At 39.9% G+C, this 24,662-nt stretch overlaps 2 protein-coding genes across 2 annotated transcripts; both read right to left on the bottom strand.

Moving 5' to 3' along the window:
- Positions 1 to 4,838: 4,838 nt before the first annotated feature.
- On the bottom strand, positions 4,839 to 11,073 carry fbxo4 (F-box protein 4). Its single transcript, XM_076289291.1, has 8 exons — positions 10,822 to 11,073; positions 10,443 to 10,678; positions 9,212 to 9,432; positions 8,910 to 8,985; positions 8,525 to 8,697; positions 8,001 to 8,188; positions 7,565 to 7,653; positions 4,839 to 7,015 (listed from the first exon to the last, which is right to left on the bottom strand). The coding sequence occupies exons 1-7, from the start codon at positions 10,975 to 10,977 to the stop codon at positions 7,570 to 7,572; spliced, it is 1,134 nt and encodes a 377-aa protein (XP_076145406.1). The 5' UTR covers positions 10,978 to 11,073; the 3' UTR covers positions 4,839 to 7,015; positions 7,565 to 7,569.
- A 5,020-nt stretch (positions 11,074 to 16,093) lies between these two features.
- Positions 16,094 to 22,432, bottom strand: rimoc1 (rab7a interacting mon1-ccz1 complex subunit 1). Its single transcript, XM_076289289.1, has 6 exons — positions 22,326 to 22,432; positions 21,294 to 21,403; positions 18,643 to 18,789; positions 18,036 to 18,167; positions 17,632 to 17,746; positions 16,094 to 16,968 (listed from the first exon to the last, which is right to left on the bottom strand). The coding sequence occupies exons 1-6, from the start codon at positions 22,417 to 22,419 to the stop codon at positions 16,733 to 16,735; spliced, it is 834 nt and encodes a 277-aa protein (XP_076145404.1). The 5' UTR covers positions 22,420 to 22,432; the 3' UTR covers positions 16,094 to 16,732.
- Between the last annotated feature and the right edge of the window lie 2,230 nt (positions 22,433 to 24,662).

Here is a 24,662-nt window from a genome sequence, read left to right as displayed (position 1 = left end):
TTTCAACAAGAAGAGGGCAGAACCCAACTCAGAGCCAGAGAGTCCAGCCTGCTAGAGGGTGAGAAAAAGAGATGGAGGCGGAGATAAGGGAGGGAAGTGAGAAAGAAAAGCAACAGGAAGACAACTCAATTCCTAACAAGCAAGTGCATCAGACAGATGGCATATTGGCACGCATGAGGTAGTTACGCAGACGTACTGTACTTTTTAATTTGGCAGACACTTTTATCCAAAGTGACTTCCACTTATCACCAGGGCCAGTCTCCTCAGACAAACTCAGGGTTAGGTGCTTTGCTCAAGGGCACTGTGGTGGTGGTTGGAAACTGAGCCCACAATTTTTTGCCTACTGCATGCTAGCCCAGCTCTTCAGCCATTATGCTACCACATGCAACAGGCTTACACACAGACTGCAGAGTTTCCCAGTATGGGGTCTCAACAGTGGGCTTTTGACAGAATGTCCAAAACACCTATGCTCTGTGTTGCCCAGATATCCGCTAAAGTTAGCATGCAAAACAGCTACCATCTCTCTCTTCATGCCACTGGGCACCATACTGCATGTGGTAATGTATCAAATATATATATATATATATATATATATATATATATATATATATATATATAAAGCAAAGCAAGTGGATTGAAGAGTGCCTTGTGACTGAGTTTAAGAAAACTCAATGCAGAACTACAGAACTCCACACAGACTCCACTGAGGCCAGAGCAGGGTCCTCATCCCTCCCCATTAAAAAGACATATCTCACCACAAATCCTCAGGCCTCTTCTTGAGCGGTCAGGGCGGGGGGGCTGCAGTCCTGTCATCATAAGCTTGCCCCAGGGTCTTCTCGGTGGCGGTGGTGCTGTAGTGTGGTTGTATCAGCATGGGAGTGGGGAGGAAGATCCAGGACATACTGCAATTGAGAACCCTGTAAAATACAAAGGTCTTAAACAGAGCAATCATTCTGATTTGATGAATGAGCTATGATTTAGAAATTCACACTGTGGTTCACAATTTAATTGGTCAGTAAGCACATGTTTATGTAATATTATGTCAACGTTACTTATGATACAAGATGCCCTTTCACGGCGGACACCATTCTGTCTGTCTGAGGAGGCCATGTTGAGGGTAAAGGAGGTTACGGTGTGTGAGTGTGGACAGGATGAGATGGAGCCTGATGCAATGATTATCACACAGGACTTGTGAAGCAAAAACAAATTATCCACAAAAATAGACAAATGCATTGCTTCACCTAGAGCTTTCTCTAGCAGTAGTTACAGTTCAACAGTTCAAGCTTAAACAGTAGTGGTACAGTAACTTCAAATGAAATGATTTAAAGAGTAAACAAGGAGGCAATCCTGTGTGAAAAATGAAAAAGCCTTTATTAAACACATTTTTATTCCTTTTCTTTACACTTACAAAGGTAAAACACTTAGGTGTCTCCAAGATCAACCACAATAGATCCCTAGGTTGTTGTTAGACTGGAGTTTCCTTTTGACGTGCTAGGAACAGATGCTAGTACACATGGGTTTCTGCTCCCTTGCTAGCACACGCACTATGAAGGTATATTGGGTGCAAAAGTGGCGAGCACATTTAACTGCAGATTTTCCATGTGCACACTAAAGTCGTAAATGTGTAACAGTAAAGTTGAAGTTGTACATATTTTTTTATATCTTGTTAACACAAAATAGGGGCTACGGGTTCACAAATCCTTTTTACAGGTACACAAATCCTTTTTACAGGTACACAAATCCTATCCTGTGAGTCACAACTTTCAAGAGTCACGCACTCGACACTTTTGCTCCAATCGTTGCAGCGCAGTAGGTGCGAAACACATTTGCACATCCGTGTTTCATAATCTGAGAACATGCACAACATTCGTGCATTTGTAAACCCAAATGTGAACTAATGCATCCGAAGTTGTGCATCTGTGAAATAATTTCTCATTAATAAAATTCTACAGATCGCTTTGATTTTCTTGCGCGACTACAAGTCAATTGATACAAGTGCTCGAATCTGCTTCTACGAGTGACGAGTGACTTTTGCTCCTAGCTAGGTGATATAATAGGTGCAAAAAGATTTGTATGTGTGCACGTCGAGCAATCGATCGAGAAAACAAGGCGGCCGGATCTTTAGTGTGCACATGCAAAATCTGCAGTTAAATGTGCTCGCCACTTTTGCACCCAATATACCTTCATAACGCACCCCCTATACCGAGGTGCTGCAAGTTCGAGCCCAGGAAGATGTAAGACTGGGCCACACGGTCGTTCACACATTGGGCCAACCACAGCTGATTCCAGTCTGGCTTAGACTCAGTGGCAGGGGTTATTTTTTTCTATTACATTGACACGTATACAGTAAAAGGAGGACTTGGGGAGTGATGTTTTTAGAAACAGAAACAGAAAAAGACAAACACTGTAATGTCTGGATGAGGAAGAGTAAGAGCAAGGGGCCCAGTGAGAGAAGCAGTGAGAGATGCAGGAGCATTGAGAGGAGCAGGGCCAGGGAAAAGAGCAGGCCCAAGGAGAGGGCAAGGTAGAGGTGTAAGAATGTGTGGTGGTGGCATTCCAAAGGTTGCAAGTGATGAAATTCGTGCCACTATCATTGACCATGTAATCAGTGCGATGTTGATGAAAACATGTGGCCTAACTGTAACTGCATTGGTTTAATAAACGTCCACGCTTCATACTGATGCTTTTTTATAGCTTTATTTTCTCTGTCTCTTATAAACTGTAAACGTGAAGTCAGAAAAACTTGGATGTTTTGTTGTTCACTGTAAGCAATACTGTAAAACTTTTTCTGTTCCATCATACTGTAAACAGTATTTCTACTGTACCTCCTGTAGTAAACAGTAAAGGAAAAAATAAACTGATTTGCTTTTTACTGGAATGATTTTGAATGTGAACATAACATGTGGACATACAGTTCCCAACCAAGACATTTAGTGTAAAAATTGCATGCAAATACCTGTACTGAAACATAAAAGTCTATGCAGTTTTTGTAATGTCAACAATAGCCAGTATTTTGAAACCTGGTTTACTTTGATTGAATGCATGTACCTTGTGAAGTGAAAACAAGTGTCATTCTTTGACAGAATAATTTCATTTTGAGTCAGATTTCCAGTGTTTTGGTAAAGTTAGTGTGTGCAGAGAAATATGTGTTAGTAATATATTTAACAAAATGTGTTTTTGAGAAGAAAATTATCCATTTGGCCAATTGTGTTTTCTAGGTGTGAGTCTGTGTTAAGAGTTTAGAAAAGGGTACTTATGGGTAGTATGGGTAAGCGCTTGTTAGTGATTGAAAAAAACTGTAATGTTCCATAGCATAGCTCACCCCTTCAAAAAAATACAGAACATCTAATCAGTAAAATGACCACCTGGAGAGGATAATGGACCATGGAACATAAGATAAACAGGAGCGTGGTGTGTCTGTGTGTGAGGTGGGGGTGTTGATGGTGGAGATGAGCCTGCTAGAGTCATTTGATGGAAGAAGTGTTGCAGGGGCTGGATGCGTGCATCAGCATGGGTCATCGGGGAGAGAGAGACATGCCTGGAAACTGGAGATGATGGAAGTGTGTTTGGCCATCCCGTAAAACACAAATTGTGTGTGTGCGTGTGTGTGTGTGTGTGAGAGAAAGAGAGAGAGAGAGATTTAGTGGGGCATCACACAGATAGTGTTCCTGTTGTGTGTTCCTCTGCATGTGCATCATAATAAGGGTGACTCTCAAGGAATACAAATCAGGAATTTAAAGAGCAATTAAAGAGCACAACATGGGTGGAGAAGGAGAACAGGGAGAACAAGATAATGGAGTGGAGGAAGCTTCTGTGCATACATGTTCATGATGAGAAGAAAAAAGAGAGAGAATGTATAAGCTTCCACAAAGTACACACACAAGTCTCATATTTGTGACGGTCCCTCTAATTTAAAAACTATAATACGACGTGCACTGCATGCACAAAAAATTTGCACTGCCATTCAAGAGAAAAGCAACTGCAGATTTGTTTAGCCTGGTAAAACAATATCCCAGTCAGTCAACAAGTGAGCTCCACAAAAACACACACACACACACACAGTCAGCTAAGGAGCCTCGACACCCAGACACAGAGTAATGCACATGGATTTGTGTTTATTAGTCTCTTGCATTCCTGAGTCTTTTTTATGCCTTATAGGGCTTTCTAGAAAAGGACACAAAGAAGGCACATGAAAACATGTGCACAGATCCATACCCACTCCCACATGTGTGTTGCATGTGTGGGGAAATGCATCTCTGAATGCATGCCTGGTTTTTCTCAGGAAAGTAACACTTTCTACATGATTTACATGATCAGGAGTTTTACATGATCAGCTTGATCTGCAGTTTGACATTATGAAATGTTTTGCTGCTATTTTTTTTTCTCCTTTGGCATTTAGACACACACACACACACACAGTGAGAGAGAGAGAGAGAGAGAGAGATGTGCCTGTGTGTATAAATTCAATAACCCCCCCCCCCCCCCCCCCCCCCCGAGTACACATGCTCAAGAAGATGGTTAACTGACCTCATATTCCAAATTTTTGCAAAACCAACCCATCTCTGTGCTAAGACACGGTCATGAGAGCAATCCATGAGCAAGCACACATCCAAGTGCATGATGGATCTGGAAAGAATCCGTGGACAACAGGCTGCCTCCAAGTATCTTTGGCTATCCCATAAATCATTCAGTCTGAAAGAATCCATGCGCACCCACCAAATATGCATAAGACACCAGGATCCCATAAATTCCAGCCATTTTGTTTTAGTTTTTTTCAGTACATTTCTGTTTGGTTAGTAGATGTTCTATAATTATTGTTCAAATGATCATTTGCCATCCTTTCCTTTTTAATTATCCTTGCATAAGAGTATAGGCAGTAGGGATGCACATTGACATACACTTTGTTTACAGATGTAGCAAAAAGAAAGAAACGGTGGCTTGGCTAACAAATCATACAGATGTAATGCATGGGATCCTATGGAGCCACATTGTTTACTGGGGCCAGGATGTTCAGAAACAAAAATACATTTCCACTGCCTGCAAAGGTCCACACATGTCCAAATACACTGAATTTTCAGAGAGAGAAATCAGCCATTTTTATCAACCTGGTGTGACTTAATGCATCCAAATTGCACCAATTTCCATTTTATGTTTTGAATTTGCTACATCATGATTACCTTCATTTTGAGTCTCCTGGGCAGGTGAGTGAATTCACTGTACCATTGACATTCTGGTGACCAGTTCTCCATGTGAGGTGTGTGCGCTATGTATATTCACAGCCAGTGGGCTTTCTGTCTGGGAGTATGACTAACTGTCCTCCACAGTTTGGACTAAAACTACTGCACCACAATCTAAAGGCATTTGGAAAAACGTCAAAATATTTGCAATATTGAACTAACAATCTGTGTAAAAATAAGTACATCTTTTGAAGTGTCATGTAACTTTTGTATGGATATCAAAATCCAACCGTGGTGAAACAAAAAAAATAGAACAATACAAAGAGTTAGTGTGATTGAATTTACAGTTTTTTTCAATCGCTAACAAGCGCTTACACATACTTCAGATACTTTTTCTAAACTCTTAACACAGACTCACACCTACAATACACAATTGGCCAAATGGATAATTTTCTTCTCATAAACACATTTTGTTAAATATATACTAACTCTTCATTTCAAAACAGAACACATCTTTCTCTACACACACTAACTTTACCAAAACACTGTAAATCTGACTCAAAATGAAATTATTCTGTCAAAGAATAACACTTGTTTTCACTTCACAAGGTACATGCAGTCAATCAAAGTACACCAGGTTTCAAAATACTGGCTATTGTTGACATTACAAAAACTGCATAGACTTTTATGCTTCAGTTGTACAGGTCTTTGCATGCAAAACATGCTATCCACTTTTACACATCCGTTTTTACACTAAATGTCTTGGTTGGGAACTGTATGTCCACATGTAATGTTCACATTCAAAAGCATTCCAGTAATAAGCAAATCAGTTTTCCCTTTACTGTTTACTACAGGAGGTACAGTAGAAATACTGTTTACAGTATGATAGAACAGAAAAAGTTTTACAGTATTGCTTACAGTAAACAAAATATCCATGAAACACAGAAGAGCATTCTGAACAAACAACAACAGCAAAAAGCCCAGATAAAAGGGGGGGGGGGGGGGGGCAAAATTACTGAATCTAATCTCTGCGATCTTCAGAGTTAGGCCACATGTTTTCATCAACATCGCATCCGATATTATCCAAGGCAATGCACCTGGGATAAAACCATTTGGTAGCAGAGGTTTTTATACTGTATCTAAGGTTGAGGATACTGTGTTTGCTATTGTGGGATGTTGTGTGTTAACATTTGTAAATACTACAAAAACAATCCATAGTTTTGTTGGGAGGTATAGCTTGTCTGTTAAGAAAATGTAAGCATTGTGGAAATGTGTTCACTGACTGCATATTGTGTGAAAACGACATTAAATGTGTGAATGGTATGGCCACAAAAGACAGATGCTGTGCTAATTGTGTTTAGAGTTTTGAAAATGTGACAACTGGTTAGACAAACACTTGTTAGCGACTGAAAAAAACTGTAACCAAGAAAAACACCATTTTATATAACAAGCTACACAACCCAAGATAAACACTTCAGAAAATTCATGAGCAAAAGAAAAACCTAAGAAAACAATTGACATGTCAAGAATGACTTTATAGTCTCAAACTGACTAAAAAATAAAAGGATGAGTTTGTGTGAAGTAATGTGAAATTGTAAAATGGAGGAATGGGAATAGCATCCTTTTGGTCAAACTAATCCAAAAACTACACATGTGTTGAATGCAAAAGGCAGTAGTGTGACCCAGCCGTGGCATTTTACTTCAAAGGTTCACATTAGCAGCTTGGACTGAATCAGCAGAAACACACAAATGGAAAGCATATTAACACATCAACAGATTTCACAGCCAACAACCGCAGATACTGGACTGTGCTGCCCCCTGGTGCTTGAAGTGTGATCCTACAGAACAAATAGTCATCACTGTTAATTTTATTATTCTGAACAGGACAAACCCATATGGTTTAACTACATCATGCTTAGTCAATACCTTCCTACTTAAACAGTAAAGTATCTACACATCCAGCAAAGGGGTAAAATAGACTAGAGTAGCAAGTATGAACACATATGTAAATAAACATACGACTAATATGGTATCCCTCTACCTCCTATGTAAAAATAAATACGGGTCCTCAAATGATATGTATAAGTCAGATATTAACATAAAACATTTTCCACAGCATATGAAGTGGACTGGTGGTTGGTATACACATATTATGCTGTAACCAAGACAACAGCTGAGTCACTGAATATCCATTGATGTTGTTGCCATAAATTTAAAACCAGGAACAACTATTTAGTGTTCACAGAAGACCTGCATGTTGTATCATTGATCATGTGATGTGCAGGTCTACAGGTCTACAGGGTCTAAATGTCAAAACATAACTTTGAGTAACTCATCGTCAATGTCTTAATCATCGTTTTACTGCAGTTTTATACATGGGGTCTCACCAGGGCTAGAGTCTTATTCCAGAATGTCTGAGTAGCCACAGGATGCCATCCAGAAGGCCTGATAATGTCTCTGCAACTGTGTCCTGTACCTGAGAGGGAAAAAAACATGTTCTCAAAATAAAAAATCCATTAGGGCAAAAATGTCATCACATACCGTATGGTCCTGTGCTAGTGGATATGCCAGTCAAGCAAAACAAGCTTGTTACTCCAATTTGAAACCTTGACATACATTTTTTTGTTTTTTCTTAATGATTTTACTTCTAATTATTAAAACTCCATAACATCTTAATTTTGTCAATTTGTTTTCAAAATGGGAGTCTCTCTATGCTAAAATTATATGCACACTATATCTGACTGCTGCATTGTAGTTCTTAAAACATCAATAGTCCTGAACATAGTCCTTGGACAAACACATGGAAGAGTAAGATCTCCTCACCATCCAGGGGTTTGGCAGGAGACTGAGCTTCAGCCGCTGGGCTGCTTTTAGGCAGGGGACACGAGGACACTCGGGGCCCTCGCGGGCCGTGCAGGACAACACCAGGAGGGGCCGCGAGGAAGGGCCCCACACGGGCTCCAACATGGCCCTGATCTGGGCAAACTCCCTCTCCTTCGCTTCGTCAGACTCTTATGCACACAAAAACACACACGCACACACACACACACACCCACACACAAACACACACACAGACACACACACAAAAAGAACATTGTGTAATCATCCACATGTAATGCATGACTTGTAACACAAAAGCAGAATTGTAAAAGTGGAAGTATGGCGTAACTGAAAGTACATTATGTGTGTCAGGTTTATGAGATGCAAAGAATGACACACACTTGCTGGTGTTTACACCCAGGTGTCTGTTTTGACTCTAAAGAGATTAAGATCTCATGGCACAAAAACAAAATCCTCTATAATCACACACATAGCATAACATTAGTGTGTTGCGGCCTCCGTCATACCTTTTCCTCGTTCTGCATTTGTCACAAAGATGAATCCATCAACAGCTCGGCACACTTCCTGCACGTTGGGAGCGAGGTGGAACGTTGGCCTCCCAGAATCCTCATCCTCCCTCTGGGTAAACAGTCTACTGTGAACATCCACATTCTCCAGCCGAGCTCGCTCTCTCTCTGTCCTGTAAAGAAGACCATTATCAGAGATACAACCCACAGGAAAGTACCAATCTCCCTATAAAATATGGATCCCTCCTTTCCTCCGTCCTCCTCTTGCTTTCCACCTTTCCCTATTGTAGATTTACTGTATTCAAATGTTATTCAAATGTTATTCAAATGTTATTATTATGTCAGTATCATGCATGAGTCAACCATCAAATCAACAACCTCTCACCTGTTAGTTGAATAAAGTGTCAATATGTTGAACTTGTGCTGGTCACTGTACATAAAACTAATTCCTGATCCAATGCCTGAATAGAAATCATGAAAAGTTTCTGTAAAGTCTCATCAATGTCAAATCTAAAATCATCTGTTCAGTTTGTCAAAGACCTCTTTTATTCCACATGTTGCTTGCTTGGCACAAGAGCCAATTGTAAATACTGGGTGACACACTCATAAATAGAAATAACCAATAGAAAATACAGTATTTTGTGCTGGCACTTCTGTGCAGACATGGCAAGACAAAGACACACTGACCATTTATCTGTCTTTGGGTTACGCCTGTGACTGGTAGGATGTTTGGGGAATTCAGCATGGTTGTCACTAAAGACACCTCTAGTTTCTCCAGCCCGGGTCCAAACATGGCAAAGCGTGGTTCCGCCGTCACCACCATGGACTTCAGGAAGGATGTCACTGCCTCATATGCTGGCCTTGACAGATGCCACAGGCCACGGCATGCTGGACAAGCCTTGAGGTAACTGTGCAAAAGGAGAACAGTTGTTTAAGGGTCAATGAGGACAAGAGCCAAATCAACTTGCCAATGCTATACATATTTATGGGAGATGCAGTGTGTTTGTTTTGATAAACACACACGTGCAGTGTGTTTGTTTCTGTAAACACACATGCACAACCACAGACATCCCAACCTGCAAAAAGCCATTTCAGGGAGGTACCCCCCCCCCCAATAAATAAATATAAAAAATTACTTTAGCCTTCTTAGATACTGAAATAGTGATGAATAGCCTATGTTTGTTAATTCATTGTCTCTACTCAGCACACCAAATAAGAAAGGCCTAGTAGAAATTGTGATAATAAAATATGTATATTTTGGTAGTTTGGTCTTTATGTATAGACTTGGCAAATAGCCATTTAGTAGTCTATTCCTGAATAATATGCAAATGAAACGACACTTCTTAAAATCACCTCAACATGTCTTTTGCAATCATTTAACCCGCCATGGGCAATGCTAAAGTCACTGTTACAAACAGTGCAGCATGCAAGACTATCGTTATTTTGAATGAGACAAGGGTACACTTTCGTGTAGTCTGATGTAAAATGGGTCTTAAATGTTCCTTTTGGGGGGGCACTCTGCCTCTGCCATGACGCTCCTGTTCCTAGGTTCCATACTGAACTGAACTGAAACAGGTCAATCAGGATGCTCTCTGTCTTGAACAGGCACACACGCACTACCTCTCTCTCTCTCTGCCCGTCGTGTATGCGCTACACTGAGATGCACACACGACGATTTGAAGTTTCGGTCTCGTGTGCGCGCTCTTGCTCGCTCGCTCTAGATTCCGGGAGATTTCATCTAATTTGCGGGCATCAGGCAGCCATTATCAATATGCGGGAGACTCGGGATGTCTGCAAACAAATACGACTGAACACTTGAACAAGACATTTTTAAGACGTCTATGTGTAAAATTCCCCTGCCTTGCTCATCTACTCATCAACTAATGAACAGAATCATGACTGGACATTAGTGACTTACTCTGCCATAAAATCTCGGCTTTCTGACTCAGAGCTCTCTGACAGAGCTCTCTCTAGACTCTCCATATCAGGCATTGAAAGGTGATCAATTGATGACCAAAGAGGCATATCTCGCAACAAAAAATATTTCCAAAGAGAAGGGTCTTGAATCAGTGCTCGCCAATACCGACTGGTGCCTCCCAGTCTGCACAGATCTTGCGGAGACAGGAATGTCATGATGAGGAACTGCATTTCCACCTAAAAGACAACAGTGTTGTTATTCTCCTGACAACAAAGTTACAAGAGTCAAACACAGTTAAAATTAAGTTTAAATGTCGCTCTTGTTGATAGAAATGTAACGCTGAGATACAATGGTAGAAAAAAAACACGTTTATATTTACCGGCAAGGTGTCAAACCCGGTCAAACCCCCTCCGTCAGTACCGTCAGTAGCAACATAAGGTTCGTTCTTGGAACGCTTCACTCCAAAGAGTCTGTCTTTAATATTCCTGAAGTGTCCTATGACCACAGATTCATTTCTAAGATTTATTGTTGCCATGAGAGGTAACTGTCATCCAACAAACTGAGAGCCAGAGTTACGAGAATTGAAGCGAAACTCAAATCAAAATCTTACGCTAACCGTGAAAAGTTCCACGTCTTCGTCAAACTAGCACTGCATTGTGGTTAATGTAGTCGCGCTGGTCATGATGATAATCTCTTCGAGGGTACCATTGCTCCGCAAGAACTACGCACAATAGGCCTTTATCACGGCAGCCCACAGGCAGCTGAAGCAGGGCTGTTCACTTTCCTGTTGGCAGGCAAACCACAGGTGTTCCTAAAAACATTAACGAGGCCTCTGGTTGAAGTAACTGTGGCCGAATCTGACACGTAATTAGAAACACCTGTGCTTACACAGGAACAGGGCTGTTCACTTCCTACTTTGGCTGCCGTGATAAAGGCCTATACCTTAAGAAAAAATAAATGATGATGCAAATTTAAGAAGATTCGGTAATTACGTGAAAAGTTTCTTGTTATAACAATATCTTTTCACGATATATTTATCACGTTATTACATGAAATTATCACGTTATTTCACGATACTGATATTTTCACGTTATAACGTGAAAATATCATGTTATTTCAAGATATCACGTTATTTAAGATAATGAAACTAAACGAAACGAGAGGCAAGAATAGGATATGCTCGTTTACACGACTCAATCAAATTCTATTTTAAGCTCGCCAGACATTCTCGTTATTGAACACGGTGGATGATATTTGATAGCCTATGCGAACACCCAAGCATTGTCCAGAATAGTCTGCACCTGTGTGCAGTAGGCTAGCGGAGTGAGAGTCAGGAGGATTCCCGGTGGGGCCGGGCTGATTACTGTAGTGTGATCTCAAAAAGCGCATGCTATTGCTGTTTGAATATTTTCTTTGCTGTGCTCTCCAGCAGCCTGCACTGTGTGACTGCAGCGCTTCACCTGTCACTCCTCGCGTCCCTTCCCCACAGCCTTAAAAATGACAGCGATGACCTGACATGCAGGCTACCGAGCCAGAGCGCTCTATACATTCACCCACATTGCGTGAAGATTCGCATATTTATCAAAGCCCTTTCCCCTCTTGCGTCAAGTTAGCGAAAGTTTTATTCATTGTGTTGAAGAAGATAAAGCAGAACTATCAGGCTGTGTGAGCCATATACAGTCTATGGTGTGAGCAGGCTATCCTGCACAGAACCTCTCTATCGGCCTCCTTTTCAGCAGCTCTCTGCCGATACACACACATCCCTCTTCGCTGCTCCTCAGTCAGCTGGGAATTGACCACACACACACATGCACAAAAACAATCACTCGTCAAGCAGCACTGTAATAGCAGTCAGGGTGCAAGTTCATAGACACGATTAGTTATCATTTATGCCAGCCATGAGCTCTCGTGGCCTTGTTTCGTTTAGTTTCGTTATTTTGAAATAACGTGATAATTTCATGTAAAAACGTGATAAATATCTTGTAAAAACGTGAAAAAATCATATCTTGAAATAACATTGTACGTTAACGTGAAAATATCATTATCATGAAATAACGTGATAATTTCATGTAATAACGTGATACATATCTTGTTAAAACATGAAAAAGATATTGTTATAACAAGAAACTTTTCACGTAGGCTAATTACATAATACTGAGCCTTTTTATTTATTTTAGTGTGGCAGCAATAGCTTCCGTAGGCCTATTCTTTTCTTCGCAACTTCAATAATCCAGCATCTTAGTAGCGTGCGGTGATACATTTTGGTAGGGCAGAAAGCCTTGTCTGATATTTTTTTTAATAGCCTATCATTTTGGGCTACATTAAAATTACATATTTTACAGGACTTTGTTGTATGCTTAAATCATGTCACAGTCAGAAATGTAAGTGGATTAAAATTGTAGATCAGTAACCCATCAGTTAAGTTTGCACCGTTCTCATCAAAGATTCTAGAGTGGAGCATTCTCATCACGAAGTGTAAACAAAACTATTTTTTGTGTTCTGTCTGGCCTGCTAACTATCTAATATTTTTAAGTAGTTGGTTTTTATAACTGCAACTCAACACAGTTGTGTTATGGATAATTGTCTGACCACTCGCTGTAGAACTATATTATAGGATAGCCTAATATAGCTCATTTTGAATGCAGCAGCCTAGCCATTTGAACACCTTTGCCTTCTCGTTTTTGCGCTGTCAAAAGATGCTATTAAATCCTAGAAGCTAGCTACTAAACCAAGGAAGACACCAGGGTTAACTAACGTATCTTCTAATTTCAACCTCTCAAATTGTTTTGTTTTTTTAACAGAAACTCAACACGGTTAACAGGTGCAACCCTAGGCTACTTGCCATTTCTGCATCTTGAAATTAAACGATAGGCCTACTGGCGGATTAATTTGAGCAGTTCTAGAATGACCATGGGGCAGACTACGTTACGACCATACAGGTGTCTTTTAGCGCGGATTGCAATCCTTATTGAAGCCGCCAGGGTTATTCAATGAATAGCCTATATTGAGGAATGCGATCGTCGAGGTGCCCTGCCCCAACATTGCATGACACATTAAACTCAACGAGAATCGCCACCATCATCCAAAAGTTGATGTCAATAGACCAAAAATAGTTGGAAAGCCTACAGAAACTATAGATTATTAATGTGACAATCATATTATTAAAAGTAGACTTGGAGCAATAATTTACTGAGGAACTATTTTTTGTGGAGGATGCTTCAGGTAGGCCTAGTTCGCTCCCGTACCTGCCCCACGCTCCTTAAAACTGTTACAGGTTTTTGTGCCTGTGTGTGTGTGTGTGTGTGTTTCGTAGCAGGTGAGGTGATATTTCAACACTGTTTACACGGACAGCGTACTACATTCTACAGAAATGTCACTTTTTCTGTCCCGACACTCTACAAATCTGTTACACTTTGAAAAACACCTAATTGTTGCAATTTCTTTCTATTTCTAAGTAAAACAATATGTTAAATGAACCATCACATGTTTTTGAGCCATGAAGTGATTTCTAAGCAGATTTCAACCTCACAAAAGTGCCCGTCCCAACACTCAGATTGAGGGCCACATTCTGAGGTCAAAAAAAGTGTTTTTGAAATAGTTTAACTGCAATAATGCATGCATAACTATCACATTAATTATAAAAAACAATATTCAAATACAAAATATCAAATGAATATGATTATTTTATTAAAATGTATATGTCCCAGGGAGTCATGTCACTGGTGTTACTGCATAACAAAACTCTTATTTTAAAATGCAAGCAATCATACTAATGATGTCATTAGACTACCTTTTACCTAATACCTGAAGGTAAGTAAGGCACATGTTAAATTCACAATCTCCTTTCATTTATCAGAAATGTTAGCATTTATATAATTATTTCATATTGAAGCTTTTTGCTTAAGTCACTGGTATAACCTTAACTTTTAGGGAAATTAAAGAAAATAGAATACAAATGGATTCAATGACATACTTTAGTGAGTCTAGCCTGACTAACAACATATTTTTTATTCCCTATAGCAGCCATTTGTAAAATGCCGTTTTTCCATGAAATTGACAACTTGATGAAGACATAAAGGCTAACACCACTGACTCATAGTAATTACATGTAAACTTTAAATAAATGTACCGGTATGGTGATTGAGTTATCCCTTACAGCAAATTACTTCAGTAATAATGTGGTTTTAAGTTTAAATAAAAAACAAACAAAAAATATATATACATATATACATACATACATACATGTATATTTGTTTTGACATTTAGAATGACCCATTAATAGCCTATAACCCTACTAAATTTAGAACAGGGCATGCCCGTTCCAAGAACTTGTTTGGGACCAATCAAGTTGGACCATTTAAAATTCATTATAGTCATTGGACCATTTGAAATTTAATGAATAACTGTTCTCCCAGTAGATTAATGATAAGGGAAGAAATAATGCTCCAGAAGACTGGCCTTAACTAAAATGATAGCCCAATTCAGTTACAGACTTTGTCAGGGCAGCAGCAGCTAGCCATCCATTGCATAGGTCAAATGTCAACTTCTGTCACTACTCATTTGTTCAGGCATTTCTTGTGGTGCTGAACCAGCTCTGTCTTCCACTCTGACATCCTGCAACATTTCCTCACAACGTCCCTTGTTTTTATGGGATTTGCCAGACGCTTTTGTCTAAAGCGACATACGAATAACAACAATACAATATTACAGTTAAATTTAACAGTAAACAATTTAAAAAATAGACAGCCAAATCATGTTGACATGAGGCATGTTGCCATTCCAAAGTTATTCAATCATTGGTGTTAAATCAATTTTGTCCAATCTGACCACATTTCAGCCTTTTGTCTTCTGACCTCTGTCGGGAGGAGGTGAATATTGTTTTCGACACAGCAATGACATACTGCCACTCTGTGGCGAGCCTGTTGAGTCTGCATGGACACTAAAAATGCCTGGCATTACTATGCCGTGGCTATTTGAAGGAGGGTCTTGTGAAGTCTACTAAGTAGCACAAATTGTCCCCGAGCCATTGCCAAGAGCAACTAGCAGGGCTGTTACCAAAGAACTATACCCTTATCATGTTTGCACACTGGTTGTATAGCGTTAGTACACAACTGACGCCAGCTCTGATCCTAAGTAGAAGATGTATGCCTCAGTTTTCTGAAAGGGAACAGCCATAGAAGCCATGTTTGGGTTCTGGAACCTATGCTGCCTATGGGAGTCTGCATCACAGCACATCAGACAGTGTACTAAAGCAGAGGTACACTTCCCAGTCAAAGTAAAAACGTCGTTGGCTTATGATTCAAAAAGCTTTTGGGAATATGTTTCAAGGGCTATAAGCTGGTATAGACAAAGACAATGCATCATTTCACACAAAGAATGCATGTTAATGCAAATGGGCAGCCAATGCCACTTGAAGGGCCTGAATATTGACACATAAAATTAAATGTAATGAGAGGAGTGTGTCAGTATAGCCTCACTGACTCTGAATGAACTTTGTTAAAATTCTGTCCATATTTTCAGCAGAGAACATACAAATTATACTTTGATCACAGTTTTGTAAATGTATATTAAAACTTCTTTAGTCAACAATGAAACTGACAAAGATGGACAAAGATAGTATGTGCAGTTGAAGAAAAAAAACTAACACCTGATATTTTTTAACCCAAAATTTATTTTGATGAGAACATTAAAAAATGAAATGCACTTTTGAAAGAATACCAACACAGTACAGTTCTCCATTTAGAAATGTACTATCAAAATATCAAAACTCTCATCTGTTCACAACACATCTTGCCAAAAGTGAAGAAAGGTGTACTTTTTACATTTAAGCAAAAGTGATATAAAGATGGCATAACAAAAAATGCTTGCATTTGAAAGAGTACTGAATATGTAGAATTAACATATCTGTGGTATGTGTACCTTCTGTCATATATAAATGTAATTAATTAAAATTAAAATAAATAAATAAAAACAAGCAAAAAATAATAAATACAAAACTACGGTTGTGTGATGTTTCTCTCCCAGAAAGGTTATCGCTTTTGTGATTGTTTAGATTTATCTCTTTTATATTGTACTTTTCTTTCTTTTTTTAAAAAAATGTAACCACATTCTTAGAGAAAAGAAATGTCCAGCCAGATGTCTGGAATCTGGAAGGTAAGTGCTTCTCTTTTTTTTCTTTTTTCTTTTTTTTCTCAAGGTTTTAGAGTATATTTTTTTAAGGGACCCCTGGTCATTCCCATGTTCCCCAACACTCACACAACAGTCTCTCAGACCCCTCAATCTGCCACGGTTTATTGTAAAATGCTAAGGATCTCCTTGGCGTTCTCGGTGTTCCACCCTTGCCCATGGAGCGGGCCCTCGCATGCAGACACGTATTTGTGCAGGATCTGCGTGCCGATGTCCCGGAAATGCAGCCGCTCCTCCTTGCGCTCCATTGACTCCACATTGCAGTCCTCGTACTTGACCGCCCAGAAACACATCTCCCCAATATACATCATGGTCAGCAAATGTGTGTCTGAAAAGATGCCTGTACAAAAAAACAACAGCAAACAAATTTGAAGCATCAACAAAATGACAACAGGGAATTGCACTTCTGGAGATGTTAGAAATATTACTTTTTTTTCCATTGCAAATGCATATTCAGGTAAAAAGGGAAAAACATGCTAATACAGCAAATATCCAATACTCTGGACTGGCTATAACCAAACAAGTATCCACTGAGACTACTGCTGCAAATATAGATTATCCTCTCTGTCCAAAATGCAATAACAATAATTATATTTTATATTAATATATATATATATATAGCATGCTAAATTACTAGCCACAGCCTGACAGAGGTGTCATAATACCAGTTTCGGCCATGGGAGGCAGTATGCGGGCAACATAACCGCCAGCCAAACTGCAATACACGAATAACTCGCACGGCTTGTGGGCGTACTTGAACCAAAGAGTATACACCTGTCGGGCTGTGGCTAGTAATTTAGCATGCTGATTCAGGTTGATATCTCTGCAGCACTATACCTTGTGATTTTTTTTAATGACATCATCGCCGTTTTTTCTTCTCATTCTTTTGATGCGTGTAGCTAATTTTTTTGGATATTTTTACCTCAATTCTTACACATGGCACCTTTATCTGATTAATAAATGTAAATACAATGTATAATGTAAAAGGATAATAAAAAAGTACCTTCAGACAGAAAGTTTGCTGTCGTGGAGTCATGGAAAACTACACCATCGTTTAATTTGACGGAATTCCGTACTTGCAACATCCTCATAAGGTATCGGACACCTTCTTGGAGACACTAAAACATGAAGATATAAGTCATGTTTCTGTCTGTAAAGTATTATTCAGAATATAATTCCTGTAAGATGAACTGGCTTTCATGTGCTGACAAATGAAGTGTTTCAGTAGCACTCAGTCTCACTTCTAAAATATCACACAGCCATGACGCATGTAACACAAAAAAGCATTAGACTAGTAACATTTAAGTATGAGCATGAGTGGTGCTATTTTTTTGAGGGTGTTACTAAACAATGACTTGTGATAAGGAGATGACCGTACACTGGACAGGTAGGTGTTCATGCACCAACCTTGAGGAAGGTGGCCTTGTTCTGCTTGATCCACTGCTTCCTCTGGTGCAGGGTGTGACAGTACATGTAGAGCAACGCCCCACGCCTCCAGTACAGGCACTCAAGCAGCTCCAGACCCAGCACAGACTGCACCTGAGTCAGGGAGGGGAGGGGAGGGGAGGGGAGGAGGGGGGCAGACCACCAACCATTAAGAAAGTACATTAAGGACTTAATTTATATGAGCAAATATTTGCAAAGCGCTGCCTCAAGTGAACCACATCAAGTCTGGCTGGTTGTTTTCCAGGTCAGTTTTTACTGGTGTTATACTATAGAATCATGTATATTAAACCATTAGTGTTGTTGATATTGTTGCTTCTGCTATTGTTTATTATCTAGACCAGGGTAATAGTGATAACTACTTTGAAAAAAAAAAAACAGCTGGAAATTGGGAGAAAAAAATGAATTGTTGGAAAACTAAGTTTGACGAGGTCTCTTGAGTAGTCCCTGAGTTGTTCATGGCCTGCAGCATCTACACCGAGGCTAGCCTCTCCTGAGTCAATCCAGCAGAAGGGCTGGCAGGCAGGCAGGTGACAGGTGTGGTGGTGACAGGTGTGGTGATGGCCATTACCTCCTGCGCCGGCGCCAGTCTGCCAGACAGCACCTCCGGCTCGGTCAAGTCCTGCAGCAGCTCCTGGATCTTGAAGGGGGAGCATTCCTCTGGGAACTCCTGGTCCACCAGCTTATTCTCCTCATAGAATGTGATATCAAGGATCACCTGCATGGACGGGGACAAGCCAAAACAATCAAAACAAGAAGACGGCATGCTTAGCTTCACTTACAGAACTTTGCATTGTGTGAAACATAAATGAAGGGAGTAGGTGGGTGTGATGTGTCTGATAATTAATACTTTAAAAAATATGGACAAGACACCGCTGCCCAACATTACACATTACACATGTATTACATGTGCAGTCTGTGACCCTAACCCCCTACAAACTTCTATAAAAATCAGCTAACTGCTTCTCACAGTCCTCTAGCTGTCTGTTCAGAACACCTTCTGGTACTTTTCCTTCAGCTTTTTTAGAGCTAGTCTGTGGTATACTTGGCCAGGTGCAAAAACATGACCAATAGGCCTATTACATGACAGAGAGAAGAACAGCCAAAAAGATTGTGCTGATGCACTAATCCAGAACCCCTGTAACGGTACATGACCCAACTACTGCATTTGTGAATTAAGTAGAAAACAAAACAAGTGTCCCATATATAGACCAAACCACCAGACAAGCTTATGCAATCCCGGAGTTAGATTGCAGGGATGGTGGCAGGTGGCCTCCTACAGCACCCTCAACTAGCTTCACTGAAACCTCCAGAGGGACTGTGGGTCTCGTGGTCAACAACTGAAAAAAATCCGGATGTCATTTACTTTACATCATGAAGAAATGAAAAGACGTTTTTTGACCTTAATATAATGTTTCCAAAATCATTTTGATGGCACAGAACCTCAAGATCAACTTCTGCCATTGTCTGAGCGGCTCTCTGTAGACGATCACCGACCTAGCAACTTTGTAGCTTCATTTCGGGTAGGAAACTGCCCCCCCCCCCCAAAGCGAAATGCAAAAGAGCTGCTATGCTACAAGAATCCTTTTCTACGGACTGCTGTCGGTGCATTCCCTCTATATTATGGCAAAACATGTTCAGCCAGATTGGTACAACTGCAGCCACAGTCTACACAGAAAGTGCTTCTCACACACAGACTGAGAGTATCCACAGTAGCCTAAACAGAAATAGTCAGATTCATCCAGGACCAACCATATTTGGTTAAATCTCTCCACCATTTTAAGTCCTTTCTGATGGCTTCACTATTCTTTCACACAAACATACGGGTATTTGTGGGCATTTTTGCAAGGTAACCAGGTACGCCATGTTTTTAGAGGTGCAAACAAACGCTGCATTGCCATTCAGATCACATAGTAAGGAACTGGCTCAATGGTTATCAATGTATTTTGTTGTGTTTAGCTGTATAATGAAAGCACAGCTTTTATAGCCATCCATGTGTCGTTCCTTCTGGCTCTTTGGCTATGAATTTGGTAACTATAGCGGACTATTTGACGTCTTTAGAACACTAAACAGGTGGAGGTGTCAAATGTTGAGTTTCTCCGGTCTAGATTTTTTGACGGTAATTACTCCTATGATGTATTGCTATTGTCTATCTATACAAAGTAAAATACCTGCTTCGAAGTTAACTGATTGTCAAATCAACCAAAACTCTGATTGTTTGCACCTCCAAGTGGTTTGTGACGTACAGTAGGTCTGTAACGCGAGTTTGTGTGAAAGAATTGACTGTGTGTGCACTGCTGGCCGACCATGCTTATTACAGTCGTTGGCCGAGACGCTCATCCTACTTGAGGACCCAGGTGGGAGTGATTAACTCAGTGATTGACTTCCTGTGGGAGTGCCCACTGGGAGTTGGGCACAGAGCCCGGGAACTTGTGTTAAAGCAAAGGCATCAAGGCAGTGGTGATGATGATGGAGGATAACTTCCCCTGTCAATAAATTAACTTCAAGTATGGAACAATAAGGGCTTTTCTTTGTTCCCCAAGTATGGATCAGTGAAAAGTAAACTGCATGGCTCTGGTGTTCAAGCAATCATATGGCAGTGCCTGGTAAAAGTTAAACAGACACTGAATATACTTTTCATTGCTTGATAGTACATCTTAGTGCATTCATCCTCCATTGAGACTGAAACTACAGGTCATTAGACAAATCTCTGGCATGACAACTTTGTAAAATAGATTACATTACATATGTTCATGCATATTCCTTCACAGCTTGAGGGATTGATTCAAGCTATTTTTTTTTACTGTTAGCCTACATTTCATGAAATCTCAAGCCAAGATGCAAACAATAGTGGCAAACAATAGAGCACAACGTTTTACTTTTTACAGAAAAAACTACTTATTTTGATTCTGCACCACTGACAATTTCCCCTTTCACACATTACTTGAGTATGCCTGATGTAATGCCACGATTCCTATGCACAACAGTGCTTTGAAGCCTTATCAGTGTCTTGGTAACACATGCAGAAGCAGTTTTAGAGGACTAGACCTGAAACGCTATACACAGTAAAAGAAATAGAAGGGTTGAAGTCAATACAGCTCCTATCACAAGGCCGTCACAAGACTTAAGATCTATTTGCAAAACTATCCCATCACTGATCTCATTCTGACAGCTAGGGAAAAAACACTAACATTAAATATTGTATTAAATCAGCTCAAATACCTGCGTGTAATCCTGCAGCAATTTAGGGAGACTGCCACTCTCCCCCCCTTGTCTGTAATAGTTTTTCAACTTGTCTAGAATGGCTGATGCATTCTGTAAATAGTCATCATCTAGGGAAAAATAGATTTTGTTAATTGTTTACGTCCATATTATATCTGAGAGTGTCAATGGCATGGTTTAACTAAACAATCTACGACACGAGTTAAAAAAAAAGCCTATTCGTTGACAAGAAACTGGGGTTACATAACGTCACATTCTGACATTCAACAAGTCTGCCTTGCACAAGCCATTCGCCAATTAATCCTCGCAGTACCGAGACGAGGTGGCAAGGCAGCAAAATAATTCCCTTCGAACTTGAAGTTTGTATGCATGTTGTTTATCAGAAGACAGCAAACACCAGCTGCCTTGTACTGATTTAAGTTACCTACTTTGTAGATTAAACAAAATGCCTTGCTACCAAAGAAACAAACATAGCATCAAGCAGCAAGTTTAGAGGCCAGGGGCCATATTTAGTCAAGCACGGCCATAAGGTATTACTAACAAAATTAAGACTATCGGCCACTAATATCAGCCCCTTTAAATATGATACCATCAGGTTACCGTTATTTTGACTAAACACGGTGTGTTAGCTAAAAATGACTAGCATAGCAACACTCGCTATGAACTGTTTATGATGACGTTCCACATACTAGCGTTAACGTTAGGTAGCGGGCATGCTAATTTCTATTTGACGTATCATTATTTTGAATAGTCAATATAATTTCCAGTGACGTACAATCAAATGGTACTTAACCATGACACAGACCACAAACGTGGGAGTAACGTTAGCAAATCACACAACTCAAATGGTATGGCCAAGTTAGCTACACAGCTAGCTAGCTAGCTAAACAACAACAGCAGCAGTAAAAGTGCGCTAGCTAGATAGCTAGCCAACAACGGGGCTTCAATGATGACAGCAAAATCGTATCGTTGAAGTCAAGTGAAATGTAAGTCCTGAAATAACGACCAACAATTCCATAAATGTGGAATTACCTGGCTTTTCTATCCTTAGAGTGGCACACTTGTTGTCCAACTCAAAAATCCTTCTTTCTAGCTCAAAACCCTGTCGCCTGTAGTCGTCGGCCATGACTGGAAACGACAGTCACGTGATGACTTATTATTCACGTGCTTTGGCAAAGCAAGACTTGTTCAAGAGGTCCATAAACAGACCGGCTCAGAGGTCGCTGCATCTACACTACACTGTGTGCAGCGTAGTTACACTCTCTTTGGCCGTTTACAGAGAAATTAAGCCAGTTATTTGAGCAATTCGTGAACTGTTTCAGTATCCTAACTGAAAACTGGAAACTGGGCCAAAATCTATCCATCTGCATTAGAGACAATGGCCCCACATTTTTGAGATACCCCTACCGGAGGTAGAACTAAACCCAACAATGTTTTTCCTCATCTAAAAATATTTTACTGCTAAGATTGTTAAATTAACAGATATTGTTATACACCCCAAAACCAAAAAAGGACTAAAATATAGCCTGTCCGTATTGGAGTTAAGGCATATAAACTAGTGCAGATCAATCACACAAGCTCTGAGAACTTTAAAACTTGGCATGTTTATAGTCAGGAAGTTGCTTTACCTACTAGAAAAGACTGGATGTGAATATCTTGATGTATGGAATGAATAGAGACATGTAAACACATACCTAAAATAAGCAGACATGCAAAAAATGCAGAATGTTTTCATTTACTTTGTGGCTGCTTTACCAGGGATTATCATAGAAACACATATGATGGCTTGTTGGAAAGGTGGGGTTGTACTGGATCCAACAATACCAAATATGTAAATATAGTATGACAAATTAGGGTGTTCTGTCACTCAATGCAGGCTATGAGGTGTCCAAAATGAAAGAAAACGGAACACTGGCAAAATACAGTCTCAAATCCAAATCACATTATCAGTGGTGAGAAGAATGTTGACAAATTCATTGTTACTGCAAGGTAAGTGCTGATCTATATTTACATTTAATAATGATACATTTCATATGAAACACAGATCCAATTGAATCAGGTTAACATTGGAATGGAACACCTTTATTAAAATATTTACATTCACTAATTTGTTTTGGTTAAGTCATTACTGAATAATGGAAAATAATATTGTTAGCTTTTGTCTGTCCAGACCAGCAGTGGACAGAAGAGCCTGCACTGCTTACGTCACCCCTAAGTAGCTAAACAGTTAATTGTAGAAACTACTATCCCTAGCTAAGAAAGTACTTAGCCCTCTGACTAATGTTGCATGTGTAATTCAACTTGATTTGCATTTCAATGGCAATTCTGAAATGTATATAATTTTTCACTAGTCTCTTGAATTGGATCCAAAGCCTATGGGAAACATTTTGAAAAGGGCAAGAAAAAAAGATCCCTATATGTCCAAAACCCCACAGTAGAAGGCCTCCAACGCATACTTACCCTTGCTCAGCAGAGAGAGAGATGGTGATAAAACTCTGGCTCCATATACAGATGATATTTCCTCCAAAATCAAAGTTTCATATCATTATTCATAAGTTTCACATGTATCATGTAGAGTGAACTGCAATAAGACAAAAATCAGTGAGCAGCAGCAAGTTGCAAATGTTGAGAGTGAGAGCACATCTGCACCAAGAAGGCTGAGTAGGGCTGACACAACATCATTTCAAATACTGAGAGATTGTTTCATTTGTGGGAAGGCCAGCTCTAAACCAGAACCTCTGACAGCAATTTCGACTGGTTGAGAGCTGACTGACATTTTAGTCAGAGGGCTAAGTCCTTTCTTAGCTAGGGAAAGTAGTTTCTACAACTAACTGTTTAGCTACTTAGGGGTGAAGTATGTGTAGGCTCTACTGTCCACTGCTGGTCTGGACAGACAAAAGCTAACAATATTATTTTCCATTATTCAGTAATGACTTGACCAAAACAAAATTCAAGTGAATATAAATATTTTAATATAGGTGTTCCATCCCAATGTTAACTTGATTCAATTGGATCTGTGTTTCATATGAATTGTTTAATACTGGGACATATGAAATGTATCATTATTAAATGTAAATATAGAGCAGCACTTACTCGAATTACGTGGGAGCCAGAGGGAGCCGAGCTCCCTTAGAGTGAGGACTGGCTCCCATGAAAACAACAAAGTCAAAAATCTGAGGGGGTCTCTCATATCTGAAGGTTCCTGGCATTGTAATTTAATCTTAAACAACGCTCATTATCCATCTCTGTGCGATCTCTTAGGCTACCAGGGAGGCCTATTTGGGGGCGCTGAAGCCACCCTAAGATCAAAAGTATATCTCATGAACGCGTCACTCAATACAGGGTAAACCATAAGAATAAACAGCAGAC

The sequence above is a fragment of the Alosa pseudoharengus genome, unplaced genomic scaffold (assembly GCF_046254945.1).
Source record: "Alosa pseudoharengus isolate Yale_2024_CS ecotype anadromous, Long Island Sound unplaced genomic scaffold, YU_APseudo_1.1 YU_APseudo_1.1_scf_17, whole genome shotgun sequence".
NCBI classification, from domain to species: domain Eukaryota; kingdom Metazoa; phylum Chordata; class Actinopteri; order Clupeiformes; family Clupeidae; genus Alosa; species Alosa pseudoharengus.
The sequence above is the reverse complement of the archived record's forward strand: the minus strand, read 5'-3'. Positions and strand labels throughout refer to the sequence as shown.

Excerpts from the sequence above, each read along its gene's own strand:
- fbxo4 (XM_076289291.1), bottom strand. The coding sequence starts at position 10,977 with ATGGCAACAATAAATCTTAGAAATGAATCTGTGGTCATAGGACACTTC. Across the intron at positions 8,986-9,211 it reads AACCCAAAGACAGATAAATG|GCATTGGATCAGGAATTAGT; the intron begins GTCAGTGTGTCT and ends ATTTCTATTCAG. Across the intron at positions 8,189-8,524 it reads AAATGCAGAACGAGGAAAAG|AGTCTGACGAAGCGAAGGAG; the intron begins GTATGACGGAGG and ends TGTGTGCATAAG.
- rimoc1 (XM_076289289.1), bottom strand. The coding sequence starts at position 22,419 with ATGGCCGACGACTACAGGCGACAGGGTTTTGAGCTAGAAAGAAGGATT. Across the intron at positions 18,790-21,293 it reads TGCTGCAGGATTACACGCAG|GTGATCCTTGATATCACATT; the intron begins GTATTTGAGCTG and ends CCGTCCATGCAG. Across the intron at positions 16,969-17,631 it reads AGCAAACTTTCTGTCTGAAG|GCATCTTTTCAGACACACAT; the intron begins GTACTTTTTTAT and ends TTTTTTGTACAG.